We start from the raw sequence: 25693 nt of genomic DNA, 5'->3' as shown, positions 1-25693 counted from the left end.
TGACATTATTTGGAAAGGTAAACACCTATCTATATAAGGTCCCACAGTTGACACTGCATGTCAGAGCAAAAACCAAGCCATGAGGTCGAAGGAATTGTCCGTAGAGCTCCGAGACAGGATTGTGTCGAGGCACATAACTGGGGAAGGGTGCCAACAAATGTTTTGAAGGTCCCCAAGCATTGAAGGTCCCCAAGAACACAGTGGCCTCCGTCATTCTTAAATGGAAGAAGTTTGGAACCACCAAGGCTCTTCCTAGAGCTTTACGCCCCGGCCAAACTGAGCAATCGAGGGAGAAGGACCTTGGTCAGGGAGGTGACCAAGAACTCAATGGTCACTCTGACAGAGATCCAGAGTTCCTCTGTGGAGATGGGAGAACCTTTTAAGAAGGACAACAATCTCTGCAGCACTCCACCAATCAGGACTTTATGGTAAAGTGGCCAGACATAAGCCACTCAGTAAAAGGCACATGACAAACCGCTTGGAGTTTGCCAAAAGGCACCTAAAGGACTCAGACCATGAGAAACAAGATTCTCTGGTCTGATGAAACCAAGGTTGAACTTTTTGGCCTGAATGCCAAGCATCATGTCTGGAGGAAACGTGCGCCATCCCTACGGTTAAGCATGGTGGTGGCAGCATCATGCTGTGGGGATGTTTTTCAGCAGCAGGGACTGGGAGACTAGTCAGGATCGAGAGAAAGATGAACAGAGCAAGGAACAGAGAGATCCTTGATGAAAACCTGCCCCAGAGCACTCAGGACCTCAGACTGGGGCAAAGGTTCACCTTCCAACAGGACAATGACACTAAGCACACAGCCAAGACAAGAGTGGCTTCGGGACAAGTCTCTGAATGTCATTGAGGGGCCCAGCCAGAGCCCGGACTTGAACCTGATCGAACCTGTCTGGAGAGACCTGAAAATAGCTGTGCAGCTCCCCATCCAACCTGACAGAGCTGCAGAGACCCAAATACAAGTGTGCCAAGCTTGTAGCGCATACACAAGAAGACTCAAGGCTGTAATCGCTGGCAAAGGTGCTTCAACAAAATACTGATTAAAGGGTCTGAATACTTATGTACATGTGATACGCAAAAATGTCTAAAAGACAGTTTTTGCTTTAACATTATGGGGTACTGTATGTAGATTGATGAGTGGAAAAAACTATTTAATCCATTTTAAAATAAGACTGTAGCGTAACAAAATGTGTAAAATGTCAAGAGGTCTGAATACTTTCCGAATGCAACTGTTTGTCCATGTGTGTATGTCAGGTCATAGTCCATGAAGTACCAGGTCAGGAGCTGGAGGTGGAGGTGTATGACAAAGACCCAGACCAGGATGACTTCCTGGGAAGGTAGCTACATCTCACTGCCTGTCCATGTGTTTCTGTGTGCCACATTGACACTTTTGACTGTTTCCCTTCCCTTTCACCTCACATAGCCCTGTAACTGAGTAAAAAGAGTACAAAGTCTCCTAGTGTTTTACATGTAGTGTTCTCTTCTCTTCCTTAAATACTGCTGGATCTCTTTTCCTTCTTTTTCTCCATTGTCTTGTTTTCTCTCTTTTTGTTTATTTCTCTTTTTGTCTCTCTCCCACTCTGCCGTTTCCTACAGAACCAAGATAGATTTGGGTATTGTGAAGAAGTCCACAGTTGTTGATGAAGTGAGTTATTTTGAGTATTGAATATCTGACACGGTTAGACACTACTTTGTCATCACAATCTGTATTTTTGTTTCTCAGTGGTTCACCCTGAAAGAAACCAAGTCAGGACGGGTCCATTTCAGACTGGAGTGGTTGGTCTTGCTGCCCAATACAGAGCAACTGGAGCAGGTTTGCATCCGTATCCTCCCTATCATAATATTCCTCCCAAAGTTAATGTTACAGCAGTATGAGGCCCATTCCGTCTTGTTTGATTATACACTATTCTGACTGTGTACGCTGGCAGTGAGCTGTAGTGAAGGAATGTGCAGAATGAAAAGTGCTTAGAGCTAAGTGCCTCTCCCCTCTTCTCAACTCCTCCCCCTCTCCCTTCCTCTCTCAGGTTCTTCAGAGGAACAAGACAGTGTCCAGTAAGACTTCTGATCCCCCCTCGGCAGCCATCTTGGCAGTGTATCTGGACAAGGCTGAAGCCCTTCCTGTGAGTCACACCTCGTCAACCTCCCCCTCCTCCTCCTCCTCCTCTCTCAGCCCTTAAGCTGCATCCTGTCTGTGGCTGCGAGGGTAGCGCTGTAACTGTCACTAGGGTTCTTGTTACACAGAGTTGTTCCCTACCCTCGGCCCTTGTTCACTTCCCATCACTGATCTGAGATAATTGCAACATCGGCTTTAAAGGCTAGCTGTCACGGCATGTTGTTTTCACCTATCCAGTCCTGTCTGATCTGCAAAAGGAAGTGAATGGGAGCCAAGGAAAGGGAACAACCTTCTGGAATGAAACACACCCATAGTCGTGCTGTGTTTAGACTTCCTGAAACTCTTGGCACTCAACTCTGTTTCCTCTTTCTGTTGTTTTTCGGCGGTTGCTATGCAACATCTATGCCAGTGGTTACCAACCCTAGTCCTGAAGAGCTACAGAGTGTGCAGGCTTTTGTTACAAACCCAGCACAAACACATCTGTTTCAACTAATCAAATCTAATTATCAATAACTTGATTAGTTAAATCAAATGTTGATAGTGCTGGGCCGAAACAAACGCCCCCGTAGTGCTACATTAATAAAGTGTTAAAGTTGTTTGTGTGTTTTATATGTTGATGTGTGTTTGTATGTGTGTGTTTTAGATGAAGAAGGGCAACAAAGAACCCAGTCCCATGGTGCAGTTGTCTGTACAGGACATCACTCGAGAGAGCAGGGTAAGACTACCAGAGTAGTGACTTACTAGACTTATTCCATCCGGCTCCTATAGTGGAATTGAAGACCAAAGGTGACTACCATAGTAATAGACTATCATAACCCTTTGCTTTGAAGTCAAACCCACTCCTATTTAGCATTCTCCCTATTCCTTAACACTGTTTTTAGACCTGTTGGACGACAATCAACCCAGAGTGGGAGGATGCCTTCACCTTCTTCATCCCAGATCCACGCAAGCAGTCAATAGACATTCAGGTAACTTGATATTCTAACTCCATTACATGTTTTGCACCAATTTGTCATTATTTGAATGCATTATTTCTGTCTGTTTCCTCATAGCAATCTGTTGAATGACCACACTCGTTCCTATGTGTGTATTCTTCATTGAACATTCTCACTATCCTCCCATCTCTTCCAGGTGAAAGACAACGACCGGATACAGACTCTAGGTACCCTGTCCATCCCTCTGTCCCGTCTGCTGTCCAGCCCCAACCTGTCTCTGGACCAGTGGTTCCAGCTTGACAAATCTGGCCCTGCCAGCCGCATCTACATCAACACTGTACTCAGGGTAAGGACAGGTTCCTCCTCTCAATCCCAACCTACAGTAAGGTGGATGCACATCTCTAAAGCTCAGTTTGGCCTATGTGTAATGCATTCTTCTCTCTCTCTCTTTCTTTCTTTCTTTCTTTCTTTGTCTCTCTCTTTGTTTATCTCTCTCTCTTTATCTATCTCTCTCGCTTTGTTTCTCTCTCTGTCTCTCTCTCGCTTTGTTTCTCTCTGTCTGTCTCTCTCTCTTTCTCTCTTTCTTTCTCTTTCTCTCTTTTTTTCTCTTTCTCTCTTTTTCCCTCAGGTGCTATGGTTGGATGAGGAGAACATTCCCACTTCCTCTACAGAGGCAGCTAGCCTAGCAGCTGGTTTCTCAAAAATACGCCCCCAACAGACCTCCCCTGACCCCAGCTTTGCCACAGAGGTAAAGCATGTAATATACATGGACATACATGTTATTGTTAGTAACTAAGGTAGTTACAATCAAACCAAGTTAAAGTATGATTGCAATGTTGAAGAGTCTGAGTCTATGCTGAATTTCAGTGTTTTGTTGTTTTAGGGGGTGCTTAGAATCCACCTTCTAGAGGGCCAAAATCTGGTCCCAAAGGACAACATGATGGGGGGCATGGTAAAGGGCAAGAGTGACCCCTATGTTAAGATCAACATCGGGGGTGAGACTTTTGAAAGTCGGGTCATCAATAGGAATCTCAACCCCACCTGGAACGAGATTTATGAGGTACGATATCAACCTAATATTATCTTAATTTTCAAGTCGGAACATTTTAACAAAACAAATAAAGTAATTGGTTAAAACGGACAGTCATACAACTGTAGGGTTATAATGAGTTCAAGGAGGCTTCTGGTCATCAGAAAACAGAACCATAGAAAGAGTGCTTATCAATGATCAGTGATCATTTTGGAAGCTATTTTAGATTTTGTTTTAGTGTTCGTCTTTATGACTAAAATACCTTTTAGACTTCGTCACATTTGAGTATTTTCATCCTTAGTTTTTGTTGTCAGCGGCTAAAACTCTGGACCATTTTAGTCTAGTTTTAATCACAGTAATTTTATTGCATTTCCCCCCATGAAATAATCTATATCATCATTAAGATAGCCTTGTCCAACTCGACCCTCATATAGCTGGCACATTGCTATTGTGGCAGATTATAACCTATGCCAGCCATGATTTACCATAGGCTAAAAAGCCTTGGCTACAGGTAAACAATTTAGGCATACATCTCTTTTCTCCCCATCATAACCTTTTGGATTGGAGTAAATAATATTGACTCCCCTAACAGGGGGAGAATCTGTGCTTTCCAACAATGCCAGAAATGTTAGGCTACTGTACTCTAATATTCAGCAAATAGCATTCATATTTCCAATTGGGGGGAAAAAACTACTGCAGTCGCATTTGCAAAGCGCGAGAGCTACAACACAGATTAATAACATAGAGCTTCTGATGTGATCTAAGCAGAAATAGCCTACATGAAAGTAAGAGAGAGTAAACATGATTGTTTCTAGTTTAGGTTAGTTACAACTGAAGTGTCCTGAATGCGCATGTAACGGCTCTCGGTTGTAGAATGAAGAGTGGACCAAGGCGCAGCGTCGTAGGCGTACATCGTCTTTTTATTGATGACACCAAAACAAAATAACAAAGACAAAAAACGAAAGCGCACAGTTCTGTCAGGCTCAGATACTAAACAGAAAACAAGATCCCACAAACTTAGGTGGAAAACAGGCTGCCTAAGTATGATCTCCCAACTAGAGATTACGATAGACAGCTGCCTCTGATTGGGAACCACACTCGGCCAAAAACAAAGAAATAGAAAACACAGAATTTCCCACCCGAGTCACACCCTGACCTAACCAAACATAGAGAATAATAAGGATCTCTAAGGTCAGGGGGTGACAGCGCACCAGTTCAAAAGATTGACGAGTGACTGAAGTGACCTCACGGGAGCTGTGTGGAAGAGCCGGACCGCGTAATTGAAAGACGTTAATTCTGCCAATGAGAGGATTGCATTAAATATTCTGCAAAGGCATTCATGTTTATGATTGGACAAATCAGATAAAAAGGAGCTTCATGTCAAATTGAATGTCCATTAGTCTCACGTGAAATCCTCGTCTCGTCACAATTTAGTCAACTAAAATGAAAACTCATTTCTCACATTGTTTTTTTCATGGCATCTCATATCGTTATCGTCATTAGCTTTCGATAGGAAAAATTGGTCATGGGGCGAATATTTTTCGTCATAGTTATTGTTGACGAAATTAACAATGTTAACAACCAGGACAGCAGTCTACCAATGAGTATTTACCCATTATTTGGAGGACAATATTAGGTGACCTCAAAATCTCAGTGCTTCCCTGTGTGTTTCCAGTTTTAGTATGTAGGATATTGCTTTTACTGAAGCTGTTGTTGTGTTGTCTCCCAGGTGGTTCTGACCACGCTGCCTGGCCAGGAGCTCCATGTAGAGCTGTTTGATAAGGACATGGACATGAAAGATGACTTCATGGGCAGGTATGCAGGTTGTGACCTAAATGGCAATATATTCTCTATATAGCGCACTACTTTAGGGTGTCATTTGGGATGCAAATGGAGTCTCTGGGAACTAGATAGATTTCTATGTGTGGTGACTTTGGCACCCCTTGGGCATGGACATGTAACTCCCACGGATTAGATTTTGCTCCATTTTCCGTTTGTTTGTACAGTTGTTTATGCTCTAACCTGATATTCCTATGTACCTATACAGGTTGAAGATTAGTTTGAAGGATATCATCACCTCTCAATACACTGACCAGGTGAGATCTGCCTGCCTGCATCAGAGTTAACATGACTTCATACTTTCCTTCACACAAACAGACCAATGCATATGTTGCCATCCTATGTAAAAGCTCATTAGTTTCCCTGTGGTAGACTGCACTGAGTTGTTGGCTCTCTGTTCCAGTGGTACACTCTGAATGATGTGAAGTCAGGTCGTGTTCACCTGGTACTGGAGTGGGTACCTACAGTATCAGAACCAGGCATACTGGACCAGGTCAGCCCTTCTTCCTCTTTTATTAGAGATATCGTATTGTGATAAGATAATCTCTTTTGCAAAACATAAGCTTTATAATAGGCAGTATTAAACAGTAGTGTCATGGGGCTCCCGAGTGGCGCAGCGGTCTAAGGCACTGCTTCTCGGTGCTAGAGGCATCACTACAGACCCTGGTTCAAGTACAGGCTGTATCACAACCGGCCGTGATTTTTGAGTCCAGTAGGGTGGCGCACAGTTGGACCAGGTTTGGCCGGGGTAGGCCGTTATTGTAAATAAGAATTTGCTCTTAACTGACTTGCCTAGTTAAATAAAAAAATACAATCATTATACACACTGCCATCAGAGTAATGCATCCTTGTACACAGTGCCATACAGACCCAGTGACCGGTGTAAATGTCCCCAAGGTGTTCCAGTTCCAGTCCAGGCAGTCCTACCACAACAAGGTGGTTCCATCTATGGCTCTACTCTTTGTGTTTGTGGAGAGGGCAGACGGCCTGCCAGTGAGTCTTTGCACCTCTTTCTCAGTTTGGAGGGAGTCTTGTGATTTTGTGTGCAGGGCTAATGTTAATGATGTTTATGTTTAGAGGACTAATTCTATTTTGCATATGAACCTGGGTGCCTCTTTTGTGCACGTGTAGTGTGTTTGTTTTGAATGTTTATTTATTGTGGCGTGTTTCCAGCTTAAGAAGAGTGGGAAGGAGCCAAAAATGGGAGCTGAACTTGTTGTGGGGGGGACTTCCCATAAAACTACGGTGAGACATACAACCCATTCAATGTGTCCTGTTAAAAATGGACATATGACACTGTAAAACCATTTAATGTGTCTTAAAAATAATATGGTAATATTAATATGGTATTCGACCCCAAGCCATAAGACTGCTGAACAATTAATCAAATGGCCACCCAGACTATTTACATTGACCCCTTTTGTTTTTACACTGCTGCTACTCGCTCTTTGTTATCACTTTACCTCTACTTAGATGTACAAATCACCTCGACTAACCTGTACCCCCGCACATTGACTCTGTACCCCTGCACATTGACTCTACCGGTACCCCCTGTATATAGCCTCGATATTGTTATTTTATTATTACTTTTTGTTTTATTTTTTATTTAATGTAATTTAGTTCATATTTTCTTAACTCTATTCCTTGAACTGCATTGTTGGTTAAGGGCTTGTAAGTAAGCATTTCACGTATATGGCGCATGTGACAAATACAATTTGATTTGATATTTTGATCTGTGACAGTGAATTACTGCTCATGCCTCCTTTCTATCTCTATTAAGGTGTGTGATCGCACCATCTCACCCCAGTGGGACGAGGCTTTTTACTTCCTGGTTCATGACCCTAGAGAAGAGCTCCTCATAGTGAAGGTAAGTGTGTATGTTAAAATATATTTTTTAGATCAGAGCTTAAAGATGTGGGTTTTTATAAAAGGGTACTATACTCTTCACAGAATTACGAGGTTATTCATCCTTCTTCCATTTTCTCTTCTCCTCTAGTTGTCTCACAGTTGGACCTTGCCTATTGGTTCTCTGGTGGTACCAATCAGAGAGCTGCTGTCAGAACCAGATCTGGTCCTGGATCAGTGGCTGAGTCTGGATGGAGCCTCACCTGACAGTCAGATTCTACTGAGGGCTGAACTCAAGGTGAGACATACTTGCACTTAACAAACACTCGATTACTCTGTAGGAGTCACTTTAGACATGTGTTAATTCAATACATGATATTTTGTAATAAGGTTATATGGTGGTGTTATTAAATGTGTTGTTCTACTACAGCTTCTGTGTCCCAAGAAGTGTGAGATTGATGTGGAGAGGGCAGATCAATCCAGAGCTCAAGCCGCCTCTACTGCTGAACAGAGACTGGAGAGAAACACAGTGCAGAAGAGGTAGAACAAATGAGGGTGTACTAATACACACATACACACAAACACACACGATTAACCAATTTCTATTTTATTCCACCAAGTCTGCTCAGGTCTAGTTCAGTGGACACTCCCAGTGCTCCAGTCCCCAGCCTTCCCTCTATCCCAGCACCAGAGCCAGAGAAGGCTAAGAAAGTAACAGCTACTGAGATGGTCTCTGGGAAAGTACCTGAGGAGCTCACTGAGGAACCCAGTCCTCCTGAAACACTCCCCACACACACCAACCCTAATCCCAGTTTTGGCTCTGAGGTGAGATCCAGTATGCCAGTGAAGGCCATTATTACATTTTTTTTTATTTTTAGGTATACAGTATAGTACCACATACAGTACTGTGTGAATTAGGTATGTCATGCTATACTGCTGTATTTGTGCAGTCTTGTTACAAGTGTTTGTTTTTAGGGGCTGCTGAGAATCCACCTACTGGAGGCCCAGAATCTTATCGCCAAGGACAACCTGATGGGTGGCCTGAAGAAGGGCAAGAGTGACCCCTACGTCAAGATCAACATCGGAGGGGTCATGTTTAAGAGTCATGTGATCAAGGAGAACCTTAACCCTGTCTGGAATGAGATGTATGAGGTATGTATGGAGGGAGTTGTAGTTTTTAGGAAAAATGTGTTGTCTATATTTTAAACCGTAAACCCACATTAACTTGTATTTTGTCAGTACAGCTCCATGTACATAATATATTATACAGTATTACATAATACTTAGTAGTGTTACATCGGTCTAATCATAAACACATAGTAGGGTGTTCACCCATAAAGGGATGAATTAATTAAAGGTTTACACAAATATGTCCATTCAATTCAGTAAGAAAAATAACAGTCCAAACCCCATGTCTCTACCATACAGTGCGTTCGGAAAGTATTCAGACCTCTTGACTTTTTCCACATTTTGTTAGGTTACAGCCTTATTTTGAAATGTAACTGAAATCACATGTACATAAGTATTCAGACCCTTTAATTTGTTGAAGCACCTTTAGCAGCGATTACAGCCTTGAGTCTTCTTGGGAATGATGCTACAAGCTGGGCGCACCTGTATTTGGCGAGTTTCTCCCATTCTTCTCTGCAGATCCTCCCAAGCTCTGTCAGGTTGGATGGGGAGCGTCGATGCACAGCTATTTTCAGTTTTCCAGAGATGTTAGATCGGGTTCAAGTCCGGACTCTTGCTGGGCCACTCAAGGATATTCAGAGACTTGTCCCGCAGCCACTCCTGCATTGTCTTGGCTGTGTGCTTAGGGTCGTTTTCCTGTTGGAAGGTGAACCTTCACCCCAGGTCCTGAGCGCTCTGGAGCAGGTTTTCATCAAGGATATCTCTGTACTTTGCTCCATTATTTTTCCCTCGAATCCCAGTCTCTGCCGCTGAAAAACATCCCCACAGCATGATGCTGTCACCCCCATGCTTCACCTTAAGGATGGAGCCAGTTATCCTCCAGATGTGACACTTGGCATTCAGGCAAAATAGTTAAATCTTGGTTTCATCAGACCAGAGAATCATGTTTCTCATTATTTGAGAGTCCTTTAGGTGCCTTTTGGCGGGGCAGCCAGCTCTAGGAAGAGTGTTGGTGGGGATGGCATCCCAGGTGTACTCCAATCAAGTTGTAGAATCATCTCAAGGATGATCAATGGAGACAGGATGCACATGAGCTAAATTTCTAGTCCCATAGCAAAGGGTCTGAATACTTATGTAAATAAGGTATTTCTGTTTTAAAAAATGTATACATTTGCAAAAAAAACAGAAAACCAAAAAAAAGGTTTCAGCTTTGTCATTATGGGGTATAGTGTGTAGATTGAATAAGGCTGTATGACATTACTTTTGTGATTCAAGCATGACGCATCACCCATCAACTCACGTGGTTGCTATGACTTAAGCTCCACCCACTAAACCTGACCTGTATGGATCTCAGCCACTCCCACGAGTCTTCTGATTGGTCAAAACGTTCTGATCGTTTGAGACAAGCCAGGATCTATCTACTCAAATAGGGACCACAGAGCCTGCCTCATCCAAATATCCATGGATCAACGAATGTAATTTATTTTTGTATATATTCTGCTGTCAGTTCAATTACATTTACAGTTCATAAAGGTTAAAACATTGTAAAATAAACACCTCTACAGCAATGTTCCCTCTAAACTGGGCGCGTCACCGTCCGCGCACTTCGTCCAGGACTGCCGCGCAGAAGATATGCCAATGACGTGCAGAGACGCAAGAGATTAAATTTAACTGAATTCGCCCCATTAGTTTCACTATATATATCAACGTTTTTCCTGTGATGAAATCAACATTATATCAGCCCCTTTTCAATGTAAAAAAAACAAAATCTGACGAGTCTGATTTTTGTTGTAAGCAGAGCCAGAGCGCAACGGAGTAGAATTATTTTTGGCGGGGGTCTTTCAACCAATCACCCGCGAGAGAATGCACTTTTCAGGTCAGAGGTCAGAGCGCAGAGTCGTGCGTGTGCACATTTGTTGATATTATTTGCTCGTTGACGAGTTATTAGCCCAGTTGAGTATTATCCCAGTTATAGAGAAGTATAGGTCAGCCATGGGGAGTTACTGCTTCCTACAAGCAACACAATCTCACACTCAATTCATGCAAAAATATACACTAAGTATTTCAGCAGATTTCGTGACATGTACAAAAACTGTTTCAGCAGATTTGGTGTGTTTCTGTGTGGCTTAATTCGTGTGAAAAGACGAAAAAAAAGTGATTTTATTCGTAGGAAAATACACATTTTTGTGCGACTTCATTGATAGGAAAAAAAACATTGGGGGGGGGGGGCCAACGAGTCAGGACTATGGTAGATTTTGGCCAGTCGTGTTCTACACTGCTTTTTTTTGTGTCCCACATTTATTTATAGAAAAAAAACGTGTTAACAACCCAATATTGTTAATCAACCAGGTTGTCACCGAAATACATATAATATTATAGTTGCCTTACGTTTTTTTATTTTTTTTTATTTAATGGCAATGCTGTTTTATATGCTTGTTTTCACTTAATACTTTGGGATACTGGTACTATGTCGGATTTTATGAGGGTCGCCAGATTGGAGTAAAAAGCTGTATTTGTCTGTGGTTTTTGTGGTATCGATGAAGGTATTTGATTTGGGAATGGGGATACATTTTCTTGATGGGAAATTAATTCAATAAATGTGGGGAAACAAAAGACCGGCAAAAAAAATCTGTTTGGTTTAAATTCCCCTTGTGTACCTTCATGGTATTTTCAACTATAACGAGTCCGGACTAAGCTCAATTAAGCCATATCAATGCAGTTAAACAGGTTAATGTAAAAAATAATGAATTTTGTTGGTTTATACTTATGGAACTTCCAAGGCCATTTCATGATGATTATTATGGTCGTGTCAATCTCACGTCTAGTTATGTGATCTCGTGGTGGGAAGCATTCTGTTTTCAACATTGTGTTGGGTGCAATTACATTGATATAAGCTACAATGGGCGTGAAGGATAGAAGTAGTCACCACACGTGGGATAGAGCCTTACATCAACGTTGCCTGAAGCTGAATGGAAAGTGCTATGCCCTGACCAGTTATTCAGAAGAAAATCCTCTGACTTTTATCATTATTACAATGTCTGCTAACATTGAACATAGCTTAAGGTTAGGGTATTTAATTAATTTAAACTATTCCCAAGTGATATGGGCAATAAACGGTTTCTTTTCCCTTAACGTGACCTGACCTCGACCCCCTTATCCACAGCTCTCTTCCCCCCCTTATCAGTACTGCCACATGACCGTTTTCCCTGCACTCAGCCCCTCCCAAGCTTAATTGCACCCCTCATGTCTTTATTATAACTAATGATTAACAATAGTTAAAGCTCAGAAATCCATACCCATCACCTAAGTAATGTGTGGTCATTTGTAGCAGTTAACCTCAGATGGTCATACAAATAAGATGTCAATGTCTGTTTTCTCACTGAAAAATGTATGTTTAGCCTAAATACTAAAATAAAATGCAGGTACTTACCAACACCCGCCTTCACACAACTAACTCCAAATCTGAGTAACTGTCTGTTAAATGGAATCTTGATGTCATCCGCATTGGGATGTCATCATTTATGACCACTCTTAAGTTTCCTGAGCCCTGTGCGCAGTTGCATAAAACACATTGAGTGAAAATGTTGTACAAAATTCCCCATAATTTTAATCTCAAAATAATTGAAATGGTTGAAAATAAACCATTTTGTTACATTTAAATATTTCCTGTGAATTATTTATTTTTTTACATGTTTTTTTCCAATTACCTTGACTGTTCTCTGAACAGAAAAGATATTTGCTTCAAGTAGCTCCTAAGCAACCTGTATAGCTGTCACGACCGTCGCATGAATGATTAGACCAAGGCGCAGCGTGAGTAGAGTTCCACATTTTAATGATAGTGAAAACAACACAGATATAAACAACACAGATATAACGATCGTGAAATACGTAGCGCACATAGGCACTCATAATTGGGAACCATACACACACCAACATAGAAATATAATACCTAGAAACCCCCCTAGTCACGACCTGACCTAAAACACCATGGAGAACCCCCGAGGGGGTCCGCACCCAAAACCTGAAACTAGATAGGGAGGGTTAGGGTGGGCAACTTGCGTCGGTGGCTCCTCCGGTGCGGGACGTAGCACCCGCTCAGATCGTAGATCGTCGCTGGAGGCTCCGGGCCGTGAACCGTCGCTGGAGGCTCCGGGCCGTGAACCGTCGCTGGAGGCTCCGGACCGTGAACCGTCGCTGGAAGCTAAGCTCCGGACCGTGAACCGTCGCTGGAAGCTAAGCTCCGGACCGTGAACCGTCGCTGGAAGCTAAGCTCCGGGCCGTGAACCGTCGCTGGAAGCTAAGCTCCGGGCCGTGAACCGTCGCTGGAAGCTAAGCTCCGGGCCGTGAACCGTCGCTGGAAGGGAAGCTCCGGGCCGTGAACCGTCGCTGGAAGCGACGCTCCGGGCCGTGAACCGCCGCTGGAAGCGACGCTCCGGGCCGTGAACCGCCGCTGGAAGCGACGCTCCGGGCCGTGAACCGCCGCTGGAAGCGACGCTCCGGGCCGTGAACCGTCGCTGGAAGCGACGCTCCGGGCCGTGAACCGTCGCTGGAAGCGACGCTCCGGGCCGTGAACCGTCGCTGGAAGCGACGCTCCGGGCCGTGAACCGTCGCTGGAAGCGACGCTCCGGGCCGTGAACCGTCGCTGGAAGCGACGCTCCGGGCCGTGAACCGTCGCTGGAAGCGACGCTCCGGGCCGTGAACCGTCGCTGGAAGCGAAGCTCCGGGCCGTGATCCGTCGCTGGAAGCGAAGCTCCGGGCCGTGATCCGTCGCTAGAGACGCCGGGCTGTAGACCGTCGCTAGAGACGCCGGACTGTAAACACGCACTGGTGGACGAGTGCGGGGAGCCGGCAGAGGACGTACCGGGCTGGTGAGGCGCACTGGAACCCTGGTGCGTGGAGCCGGCACAGGTTGCACAGGAGTGATGACACACTCTTCAGGGCGAGTGTGGGGAGCAAGCATAGGACGTACCGGGCTGGGGAGGCGCACTGGAGGCCTGGTGCATGGAGCCGGCACAGGTTGCACCGGACTGATGACACGCTCTTCAGGGCGAGTGCGAGGAGCCGGCATAGGACGTACCGGGCTGGGAAGGCGCACTGGAGGCCTGGAGCTGGCACAGGTTGCACCGAGCTGCGGAGGCGCACTGGAGGCCTGGTCCGTGGAGCCAGCACAGGTTGCACCAGACTGATGACACACTCCTCAAAACGCCTGCGCTGCAGCATACTCCTAGCCAACATCTCTCCGATATCCCTCCTCAAACTGCTCCATGGACTCCCAGACGGTCTCTGGCTCTCTCCTTGGCCGACCACCCCTTGTGCCCCCCCCCCCCAAAAAAAAAACTTGGGGTTGCCCTTGGGCTGTTTGTGGCCGCGGACCCCGGCATTGTTGCTGTCCTCCTTTATTCCTCGGCGACTCGCATCCACCTAGTATCTCTTCCCATGACCAACTTTCCTTTACCTCCTGGGCACGCTGCTTGGTCCGGTGGGATATTCTGTAACGACCGTCATATGAATAATTTGACCAAGGCGCAGCGTGAGTATAGTTCCACATTTTAATGATAGTGAAACTTCCAAAACAACACAGCTATAACGATTGTGAAATACGTAGCACACATAGGCACTCATACAAAATAATATCCCACATCGCAGGTGGGAAAAAGGACACACTAAGTATGATCCCCAATTAGAGGTAACAATCATCAGCTGCCTCCAATTGGGAACCATACACACCACACCAACATAGAAATATAATACCTAGAAACCCCCCGAGTCACGACCTGACCTAAAACACCACGGAGAACCCAGAGGGCTCTCTAAGGTCAGGGCGTGACAATAACGACTATAGAATTGACCCCAGCTCTGGCCAAGTGTAACCAACATTGTATTCTGACTGTAGTCAACCTTGTTTTCGTCTTTAGCTCTCTGCAGCACGGTCTCTTCTTTCTCTATCTAATTGTGGTCTTTGTCTGTGGAAACTGTCCTCTATAACTCCATTTCATTAAATATATTCCTCTCTGATGAGTGAAAAGTGGAAATGCGTACTTTGTACACTTCACTGTAAAAATATTAGTATAAAGTATTTTACATTTTGTCTATCACTGTCTGTTGTGCTCTATATGTGTGATTCCTCCCTATGGTTTTAACATCATTGTGATGTTTGTCCCCAGACTGTGATGACACCACAGGCAGGTCAGGAGGTCCAGGTAGAGCTGTATGATAAAGACATGGACAAGGATGACTTCCTGGGCAGGTGAGAAACTGCTTTTGTGTCCCAAATGGCACTCTATTCCCTATAGAGTACATTACTTTTGACCAGAGGCCATAGGGCGCTGGTCTGGTACTCAGCCGATGTCCTGTAATGTTTTGTTACCCTGTTGTTGTCTTGGTTTGAAGCATGCTTTGTAGTTCCCTGTAAGTGTTTAGTTTTACTTTGGACTACAATGATGCTCCATTTTTTTGTACAGGTGTAACATCAGTATGAGAGACATCATACACTCCCAGTATACAGACCAGGTAAGGTTTACATGTCTCCCTCTTCTCTTGTACTAAATAATGTCTGTACTCTCTTACATTGGAACACTCATTTTCATATTGCATTACTTTTAGTTTCAGTACACAATCTTATGTGTGATTTGTGTCTGTTCCAGTGGTACACTCTGAATGATGTGAAGTCAGGTCGTGTTCACCTGGTACTGGAGTGGGTACCTACAGTATCAGAACCAAACAGACTGGATCAGGTCAGTTCTATTTCTCTCCTCTCTCTCTACAAATGTAGCTTTTTTCTCCTTCTTCTTTTGCCCTATCTCTCATTCTATTACTAGTTGTTAACCTTTTAACCACCTGTTTAGGTGTGATTTAACTCTAACCTCCTCATGTTCCAGGTGCTGCAGCTGCAGTCTCTCCAGTCCTACCAGAACAAGGCTGTTCCCTCTACTGCTTTGCTCTTCGTCTACATGGATAGAGCCCACTCACTGCCTGTGAGTCACCTCAGACACTGAGCCACTTTGAGCTTATGAACCCTAGCATTGGTTTGTTGTCATTGGGTCTGTTGTCTTTGTAATATGGGTTAAGCACAGATGTTGCTTTTTTATTTTGTTTCGTGTCTCACAATTAGTTTTTGTTATGACTGTTGCATTGTTTGATCTCTATGTTTTTTGTAGTTTAAGAAGAGTGGGAAGGAGCCAAAGGCTGGAGCTGAGCTAGTTCTGGGGAAGACAACCTACAGAACCAAGGTGAGATACAGTACATGTAGAGCTGAGATGTTTGACTTGTAACAGGATCTGCCTTGAATGTGAACTTATTTGTCTCTCTGAAGGTGTGTGATCGCACCAATTCCCCCCAGTGGGATGAGGCTTTCTACTTCCTGGTTCGTGACCCCAGAGAGGAGATACTCATAGTGAAGGTGAGAGTTCAGTCTGCTTCAGGATGGAGTTGCTAAACATGGATAATGTTTAATCTAAACATAATGTCTCTCACTAAGGGTGTAACGGTACACATATTCGTACCGAACCGTTCGGTAAAGGGACCTTAGTTCGGTCTGCATTGTGAACCCGAAGGAATAAATAAATACAAATATATTGGCAAAATAAAAACACTAAGCCTATATACTTTGCGTTGTAGGCCTATGCCTCTTGAGTAAATCTGAGCTGATAAAACATTTCAGGCTATTCCGTTAAAATAACTAGAGCAGATGTACACGTTGTAATCAAAATTAAAATCTTAATGGCCACATTTCAAATTGTCCTTTTGTGAAGCGCAGCCGGGAACTAGTTCTGTATGATGGCGAGTGGTGGGATCGATAAACCAGAATTGGAGGGTCCTCCATCATTTAGATGTCCAGGTTGGGAACATTTTGGATTCTCAGTAGATTACAACGACGATGGACAGAGAGTTGTGGATAAAAGATTAACAGTATGTCGCCACGCTCAACAAGAATAGCTTATGCAGCTGCCAACAACTCAAATATGTTGACACATTTACGCTGACATCACCCGAGTATACCGGAGCAAGATGGAAACGCAAAGAAACGACAACACAACATTGTCTCCCAATGCATTCAAGCAGCCTTTGGCAGCTGATTCTGGCCAAAGAAATTACAAGAGCGATAGGTAGGCTATATTTATATATATTTTTACAGTATTTGGTTTATAGCACCCTGTAAGTGTGGTGCTTACTGGCGGAAGAGAAGTCAGGCGCAGGAGAGCGAAAACTGATTTACAACGGTGTCGTTGAATATCCATAAACCACGTCAACAGAACAATACAATAAATGGGTCAAACAAAACCCGGTGAATATCAGCATACTGTGCATAAGCACTACAAGAAAACAATTACCGACAAGGACATGGGGGAACCAGGTGTGATGGAAGACAAGACAAAACCAATGGAAAATGAAAAGTGGATCCGCAATGGCTAGAAGGTCGTTAACCTCGACTGCCGAACGTCACCCGAAAAAGGAGAGGGACCAACTTCGGCTGAAGTCGTGACACACCCCTTCTGTGTGGTTGAGAATAGGGGGTTTCAGCACCTCGTGAAAGTGCTCGAGCCAAGTTATGAACTTCCCTCTTGCACCCATTTCAGCAAACAGGTAGTACCCGCTCTATATAAGCAAGCCAAAGTTTTCAATGAATTGGCCAATGCACCATGTGTTGCGCTTACTTCACAGTGACAGCCTATCATATTACGCCAGAGTGGGAGATGTACTGTGCTACAGACACGCCCCCTTTACGAGAGTCACAAGTGCGCATCTGGCACTAAAGGAGGCAGTGTCTTGGTGCGTTTGTAACCAAGTAGGAAGTGGAATTTTACCACATACGACTGGGAAAAATCCACTTGAATGGCCCTCCAACTTCTAATTTAGTGGGAAACTCATCTATAGTTCTGAGCACCCACTTGTCCCACATGGTGACCTCTGATGTAACCTACTAAGGAAATATCTCTATATATCAGCATTTTCGGGAGTTAAATGCAACAACAAAACATTATTCATAAAAAGCCATCTATTATTGTGTTTTTTTTTACTTTATAATTTGTTTTCAAGCCTAATTGCTGTACTCTTAGTTTATAGTTGATGTAGCTTGTTGGCAGTTAGACAATTGTTCAAATCACATGAATGCGTCCAACTGGTATTTACGTCTGGTAAATTTCCACCTCCCATAATGCCCATCATAACAATCCTGTCACAACAGTCAATCCTGGGAACATTGTGAATGGCATTTAATTGCCCCGCTGTACCGAAACCAAACCGAACCATAACCCCACTGTAAACAGCTTGCACAGTCACTGTTAAATGCAATTCATCCATACAAATCTCCCATTCTACCTTTTTCTCTTTTCCTTTCTAATTCACTCTGTATTTATATTTCTCTAGCTCTCCAGTGCTTGGGATCAGGCGATAGGTTCTCTGGTGGTACCAATCAGAGAACTGCTGTCAAAACCAGATCTGGTCCTGGATCAGTGGCTGAGTCTGGATGGAGCCTCACCTGACAGTCAGATTCTACTGAGGGCTGAACTCAAGGTGAGACACGCACACTCATACTCGCACTCACAAACATCAACTATCAATGTGAGGAACAAAATGTGCCATATAGTACACAAAGTGCATTTATGTAATTTAGCAGACGCTCTTATCCAGAGCGACTTGCATATATTTTTGGTCCCCGTGGGAATTAAACCCATAACCCTGGCGTTGCAAGTGCCATGCTCTGCCAACAGAGCCACATGGGACATGTTATGTACTTTTCCTGCACCAAGCAGTCTAATCTTAAAGCTATTGGTAAGTAATTAGCTGCATGTTTTCATTCACAGATCCTGAACTCAAAGATGACTGAGGGTGTTGGGCTACCACAAGGTCCAGAAACTATTACTCTTGGGAGATACAGTGAGGAGCAAGTTACTGCGACCAATGAGGAGAAACAACACAATGAGGTGCCATCTGAGGAGTGAGTTTTGTCTTGGCCCCTCCCAGTATTCAAATTGTTGAATTGTAATTATAAGTTGATTGCAAATGCAAATGTATGCAGTGTAGGGTTTTCACGTGGCAAGGGACAAAACATGAAGCGTACAACATTTCCTGAAGAGAAAAGTCCTAATGTTTGAAACAAGCAGCCTCATGTTTGTAACGTACTGCGTGTAGTGGGTGAGAAGTCAGGCGCAGGAAGCAGAGAGTTCAGGGTAGTGCTATATTTAATGCACAAAACGGCGAACATCAGCCAACCCCACGAAACACAGGGCGCACCACAAAACAAATGACCCAAACACGGGGACTTAAACAGTCCAGCAAAACCCACGAAATGGGAAACACGTAACCCATAGACGTGTACACAAGTTACACAAAACAATCCCACACAAAGAGCAGGCGGGCCTACTGGTAAATAAAGCCAGACTAATCAGCCTAAAACACAAACTGGTGAAACCAATAAACAGAAAGGGGAAAAGGCATCAGTTGCAGCTAGTAGGCCGGTGACGACGACCGCCGAGCGCCACCCGAACAGGAAGGAGAACCACCTTCGGTAGGAGTCGTGACAGTGTTGTCCCCCAGAATGACATGTTTTTTTATTGCACACAATATATTACATACAGCAGGTTTTTTAAAGGACCAAAGAGTTTAATCTGCTTTGTGTTTTCCTTTTTGCCACGGAAAATCAGGTATCGTATTTTTGTGATACTGGTACCGTGACAACCCTAATAAAGTGTATGTAAATTATAAAACTCTTCAACATGTGTGTATCTTTGTGTGTATTCTCAGGTCTGTTGCAGTCTCCAGCCAACCCGCTGTCTCAGAACCTGAAGAGGAAGAGGTCTTTGAGGCTGCCAAAGAAGACCCCAGCCCTCCTGAGACACTCCCCACACACACCAGCCCTGATCCCAGCTTTGATACTGAGGTGAGATCCTGGATGTGGATGTCTGTATATGGGTTTCGAGATGCATTCTGTGGATGTGTTTTTATTGAAACCAAGAGTTTATGTATTAACAAGACAGATTCTGATTGATTTTGATACGAATTGCATGACCGACTACAACTTTATAGCTGCAGGTGAAAGTATTGATGAGTGTTTTTGACCGACAGATAGAGGAGCCAGAAGACTGTGAGGTGGAGGAACCTATCACTATCACCCAACAGTCAGTCACAGCAGACACTGAGGAGCAAGAACCCTGGCAGAGGCCAACGGCAGGGTGAGCTCCATTCAACAACGCATGCAGAGAGCTTTTCATGTACTCTGACTCTGCATAGACAACCTTCAGTGTGGTGAAGCAACTATAAACATGCTGTGTGTGTGTTTGTGTTCCCGTGTGTGTATACTCAGGTCTGGTATAGAAGACATTGCCAGAGCTACAGTGTTTAGCCTTCCCTCTGTGTCTGTACCTGAGAAAGCTGAGGCCATGCCTGATGTCGTCCTTGAAACCCGCCCTCCTCACACAACACCGAACCCCAGCTTTGGCACAGAGGTGGGTGCTTCACTGAAGGGACAACACAAATATATTGCTTAGACCAATAGTTTGAACCAAAATGTAAAGGATTAAACCAAAAATGTATTAAAAAAAACTATAATATTTCATATTTTGAGAATACTAGGATGTCTTCAAAACGTGCTTGAGTGTCACTGGGGTTATGTTGTTTGTCCTGTAGGGGGTGATGAGAATCCACCTATTGGAGGCCAAGGATCTGGTTGCCATGGATAAACTGATGGGGGGCCTGAAGAAGGGCAAGAGTGACCCCTACGTCAAGATCAACATCGGAGGGGTCAAGTTTAAGAGTCATGTGATCAAGGAGAACCTCAACCCTATCTGGAACGAGATGTATGAGGTATGGAGGGAGTTGGTGTTTTTAGGAAAGCTCATCTCTCTAGGACAGGGTGTTGGACATTGTGCACATTTAAATGAGCAGTAAAATGTGCGGTGCCTTAAAAAGTAAAAGCTATACATTTTAGAGTAGAGATCGTTTGTATGAACTGCAGTATCTCATTATGAAGGGTTTTGTCGTAAAAATGTATCTGAGACCACTAGAAGTTTGTGACCTTTGTACATTTTCTTCCTTATTATCATGTAATAGTATTATTTGTGTTTAGTTTTGTTGTTATTGATTTTCATTGATGTGTGTTTCCCAGACTGTGCTGACCCCCCAGGCTAGAGAGGAGATCCAGGTAGAGCTGTATGATAAAGACATGGACTCTGATGACTTCCTGGGCAGGTGTGTTCTAACTGGACAACTATACACTGTTTAATTAGTAACCTGTTATTGATACTCAAGGGATAGTCCCAAATGGCACCCTATTCCCTTTATAGTCCACTACTTTTGACCAGAGCCCTATGAGCCCTGGTCAAAAATAGTGCACCAAGTGAGGAAACAGAGTGCTATTTGGGATGCACACAAGATAAGAGGTACTGTCTTTATACACTTTGGCCTTATGGTAGACAGCTTTGCAAAGTTTTCTACTTTTCTACTATTACGTATCAAACAGATCTATATAAAAAGTCACAAGAATCTAATGCCAAAAAGTTGCCAAAACATTTTTTTTTTTGTGTGTGCAGGTTCATGATCAGGCTGAGTGATGTCATCAGGTCCCAGTACACAGACCAGGTGAGTCAAGTGTCTTTATACAGGAAGTCAGGGCAGAGTTTGGAATTGATTTAATTCCTCTGTCCTGTAGCCCTTTTATGACTTGTAATATAAGTTTTGATTGTGAGGTTATTACTGTTGTCACAGTCTAGCTTTACATTCTACCTCTACTGATTGTGCTAGATTTGTACACAGTCTAAAGCGTATATTTCTGTGTTCCAGTGGTACACTCTGAATGAAGTGAAGTCAGGTCGTGTACATCTGGTACTGGAGTGGGTACCTACAGTATCACAACCAGACAGACTGGATCAGGTCAGTCCAACTCCTTTCTCAGTTTCTTCTGTCTCTCTCATCTCCTATCTCTTTCACTATGATTTCAGTTCAGCAATCTCTTTCCTCCCCGTCCTATCAGTCACTCCAAGAAAGTCTTTCTATTTTCAGAAAGCAGTTGATTCACATTACATAACTCTTGCTATGTGGCATAACAGAGCACAGCATTAGTATCACGAGATGTCTCAATGTAACTCTTTCCTTCCCAACCTCCAGGTGCTGCAGCTGCAGTCTCTCCAGTCCTACCAGAACAAGGCTGTTCCCTCTACTGCTCTCCTCTTTGTCTATATAGACAGAGCCCACTCACTGCCTGTGAGTCACCTTTGACCTTTTACCTCTGAAGGGATTCTGTTGTCATGTTGCCATGATCTTGATGGCCTATTGTCATCTGATGTTTGTGATAAACTGTGATGCTTCACTTGGTTATTTTCTCTTGTGTTGTTTCATTGCTGATACATTATCTCACCATAATAGTCTTACATTATCCATTTTTTCCCAGTTATCTCAGTTATGTCCCTAATTGACCTAGAGTGACCTTTATCTGTGTTTCTAGTTAAAGAAGAGTGGGAAGGAGCCAAAGGCTGGAGCTGAGCTAGTTCTGGGGAAGACAACCTACAGAACCAAGGTGAGACTCAGCTTACATTATCACGCTTGTAATTTGTCTTAGATTGACCAACTAACGTCTCTTTTCCCTATCTCTCTTAAGGTGTGTGATCGCACCCACTCCCCCCAGTGGGACGAGGCTTTCTACTTCCTGGTTCGTGACCCCAAAGAAGAGATGCTCATAGTGAAGGTGAGGGGTTGTTTGAGTGTCATTGCAAGCACTTTGCTTTCTCTTGCGTTACTCATTTACAACAATATACCATTTCTTTATTGTCCATTAACGTGGACATTTAGTTCAGTTCAGCAGCAGGTCAGTCACTTAAGGGTGTCTCTGTCTCTCTCTATCTCTACATGTAGCTCTCCAGTGCTTGGGATCAGGCGATGGGTTCTCTGGTGGTACCAATCCGAGAGCTGCTGTCAGAACCAGATCTGGTCCTGGATCAGTGGCTGCACCTGGATGGGGCCTCACCTGACAGTCAGATTCTACTGAGGGCTGAGCTTAAGGTGAAAAACACACACACACACACTTCTGTATCATCTATTGTTACTGTTGAAATTATTACTTACAAAGTGTATCTTTCAACAGATTCTGGACTCTAAAATGGTGGAGCTTATAGGTCAAGGGACACTGCCGTGCGCTGCAGGAAACTGTGGGCAGGTGAAGCTGTCTCTTTGCTATGCCTCAAAGGAGAAGAAACTCACCATTGCAGTCCATGCCTGCAGGTCTGCATCGGAGTGTCTGCATCAACTCAACTCTTCATATAGCAAGAGCACAGAGTTTGTCATTGTCAGGTCACATGATGGTCTGAAAACACTATTGCCCCCTACATATAGCCTAGCTTTGATCTCACTGCTAAAGAAAGGGTCCATTCGTGTAATGATATCCCTATTATATATTTTCAACAAATTCCTCATACTGTACCTCTTTCTCTTACTTTACCATTTGACCACACTGGTTTTTAAGGCAATGGATCATGTTACATGTTGTGTGTTTCTGTATAGGGATCTGGAGTCCTCCAGTAAAGATGGCCTAGACACCTACATCTCCCTCATGCTGCTGCCAGACAAAACCAAGGCCACCAAGAAGAAGACAAGCGTCAAGAAGAGAGACCTGAACCCAGAATATAACGAGAGGTGTGAGATGTTATGTGTGTGTGTCTCACTGCCAACTGAGTCATTTGAACCTGTCTGTGTTAAATGGCGGCAGAGTGTAAAAGTATTGTCCCTGCCCCTCTGTGTAGGTTTGAATTTGATCTGTCTGTGGAGGAGGCCAGGCGTAGGTGTCTGAGTGTGTCGGTGAAGAACAGCTCAGCGTCCTTCAGGAGCAGCGATATCATTGGACAGGTCAGCCTGGGCTTGGATTACAGCATCTTCTTTTATGGCTATATTTTACTCATCATACTAAACTGTATCAGCTGGGTAGCTTTGGAGTAAACATGGGTGTCTGAACATTGTTTTTTTTCTTTCTCATCTGGTGCAAATGATGACTCATGCTTCTGTTCCACCCATGCAATATCATGTTAGTATTATGCAAATGGCACTTGTTTTGAATGCTGTGTATAGTAATATTTGTTCTTATCAAACTTCTTCTTTCAGGTGCACATAGAGCTGGCTCAGATTGACCTGGCCTCTGGTGTCACAGAATGGTGAGTAGTAGCCATAAAACAGGTAGCAATTAATGAATTGATTTCGCTAACGAAGGTCGGTTGACTGACAATTTAGCCATAATACACTGACCTTGACGCTGTTATTATGTGTGCGTCTTCTCATTGGAGTGGTAGCCATACAAAATTATCGGTTAATTAACTAAACCAATTTTACTTTACTTTAACCCTCCCACAGGTTTGACTTGAAAGAGGAGGCTGAATAGTGGATCTGTCTGCAGCTGTCATACCTGTTATACCACAGATTTAAAATTAACCTGAACAGCCTAACTCACGCTGATGCCTTCCCCCAACTACCTTTACCGCTACTGCAGCCTGCTCTGTCCTTTCACCTCTCGTCACTTGTCTGCCTGTTAATGTCTATCTCTATATATTCACATATCAATATTATCACTAAAGACAGGGCAACTCAATACGTCAGACAATCTGGATTGGACCAGAAAGTCAGTATTAGACAGTTTAATCCGAAGTTTATACCTAGTATTAATAGTTATGATGTAATAGTTATGAAGGTCAAAATGTGTATATACTTACGGATGTTACACACTTTAAGAAGGTTAAGGCTTATACCTGCATACTTTAAGAACTGATGAGGGTTATACCTACTTATGAAAGTTACTTGAAAGTTACTATAATGTATATTACCAACTTGTTAGGGTTATTTGAAGCTCATTTGAAGGTTATGTACATTGAAGGTTAATGTACTAATGAATGATAGTTATATGCATTTATCTTGCCAGTGAGGAAGGAGTTCATGTTATCTAGGTAAAGAAACTCTTTCCTTAAACAGGAAGTGAATAGGGACCAGCAAAATGCGTTGTCAGGATACAGTATCAGTTCGGTATTTGATAATACCAAAGTAACAAACATGATTTGGAAGATATATCAGGGAATTCCATAATATATTATGAAATGTTATTTGTTGTGGGTTGTTAAGCATGTTAATATTAATAGAAGGATAATGAGGAATATGTAAGATTGAAAGTACAGTATTATGGGCTTAGATACAGTATGGGTCCTTGCATATTCAGTCTCATGTAGTCAGATACACAATACACCTTAACCCACACGCCTTTACTCAGTGTCTAGTCAGGAACCTCCCTTACTAAAAGAGCATTGCTTTTATGTTACCTTACTTTGCCTTATGTTATTAAACAGAGACTACCACTATAGTATATAACAATGATATATACAGTACTGTCATCCATATATTATCCATGTGAAATGCACCCAATAGCCAAAGTCACTCTGATAATACAGATTACAGATACTGACCAGTGGGGTTCAAATGTGTTAAATGGAGTGTTAACAGTTATTCCTTTCAAACTATTTATCTGCCATTTCATTGTCATAGTGTTTGTTATGCTCCATTCCATTTTGTTACATATCTTTTTGTTTAAACTTTTAAAGCATTTTACTTGCCCTTGTGTTACTATACTGCTTTGTGTTTTACATTTGTGTATTTTTGTTTTATTGCAGCAGATTTTTTAACGCATTACAGTTGTGCATATATTGTCCCTTTGCCAAAATGAAAAAATAAAGATGGTAATACAATCAGTGTGCATCGTGGCAGTCAAAACACTTTTTGCACCTTACGAGAGCAATCTCCTGTGGTACAGAAACTAGTCCTCAAGTCCTACAAACC

General features: G+C 43.3%; 1 protein-coding gene across 2 annotated transcripts in view; it reads left to right on the top strand.

Annotated features, from left to right (window-relative positions):
• esyt1b (extended synaptotagmin-like protein 1b) overlaps nt 1-25606 on the top strand; it is a 40916-nt gene extending 15310 nt beyond the window's left edge. Inside the window, exons 10-52 of one of the 2 annotated variants that reach the window (XM_064966144.1) lie at nt 1261-1343; nt 1603-1651; nt 1730-1819; nt 2031-2126; nt 2763-2834; nt 3001-3087; nt 3251-3400; nt 3683-3802; nt 3938-4114; nt 5814-5899; nt 6132-6180; nt 6327-6416; nt 6821-6916; nt 7097-7168; nt 7704-7790; nt 7920-8066; nt 8199-8308; nt 8389-8593; nt 8744-8920; nt 15061-15143; nt 15358-15406; nt 15541-15630; nt 15775-15870; nt 16054-16125; nt 16209-16295; nt 18263-18409; nt 18700-18833; nt 19640-19775; nt 19961-20067; nt 20199-20340; nt 20522-20698; nt 21000-21082; nt 21424-21472; nt 21674-21763; nt 21998-22093; nt 22335-22406; nt 22488-22574; nt 22742-22888; nt 22971-23107; nt 23387-23518; nt 23626-23728; nt 23981-24030; nt 24227-25606. In XM_064966144.1, the coding sequence (XP_064822216.1) occupies nt 1261-1343; nt 1603-1651; nt 1730-1819; nt 2031-2126; nt 2763-2834; nt 3001-3087; nt 3251-3400; nt 3683-3802; nt 3938-4114; nt 5814-5899; nt 6132-6180; nt 6327-6416; nt 6821-6916; nt 7097-7168; nt 7704-7790; nt 7920-8066; nt 8199-8308; nt 8389-8593; nt 8744-8920; nt 15061-15143; nt 15358-15406; nt 15541-15630; nt 15775-15870; nt 16054-16125; nt 16209-16295; nt 18263-18409; nt 18700-18833; nt 19640-19775; nt 19961-20067; nt 20199-20340; nt 20522-20698; nt 21000-21082; nt 21424-21472; nt 21674-21763; nt 21998-22093; nt 22335-22406; nt 22488-22574; nt 22742-22888; nt 22971-23107; nt 23387-23518; nt 23626-23728; nt 23981-24030; nt 24227-24254 (4437 nt within the window). In that variant the 3' untranslated portion in view covers nt 24255-25606. Of the gene's footprint in view, nt 1-1260; nt 1344-1602; nt 1652-1729; nt 1820-2030; nt 2127-2762; nt 2835-3000; nt 3088-3250; nt 3401-3682; nt 3803-3937; nt 4115-5813; nt 5900-6131; nt 6181-6326; nt 6417-6781; nt 6917-7096; nt 7169-7703; nt 7791-7919; nt 8067-8198; nt 8309-8388; nt 8594-8743; nt 8921-15060; nt 15144-15357; nt 15407-15540; nt 15631-15774; nt 15871-16053; nt 16126-16208; nt 16296-18262; nt 18410-18699; nt 18834-19639; nt 19776-19960; nt 20068-20198; nt 20341-20521; nt 20699-20999; nt 21083-21423; nt 21473-21673; nt 21764-21997; nt 22094-22334; nt 22407-22487; nt 22575-22741; nt 22889-22970; nt 23108-23386; nt 23519-23625; nt 23729-23980; nt 24031-24226 lie in introns of both variants that reach the window. The other variant, XM_064966142.1, reaches the window with a different exon arrangement.
• The last annotated feature ends 87 nt before the right edge of the window (nt 25607-25693 follow it).

Source organism: Oncorhynchus masou, chromosome 5 (genome assembly GCF_036934945.1).
Source record: "Oncorhynchus masou masou isolate Uvic2021 chromosome 5, UVic_Omas_1.1, whole genome shotgun sequence".
Taxonomy (NCBI): domain Eukaryota; kingdom Metazoa; phylum Chordata; class Actinopteri; order Salmoniformes; family Salmonidae; genus Oncorhynchus; species Oncorhynchus masou.
This window is presented reverse-complemented; position numbering and strand designations above follow the sequence as displayed.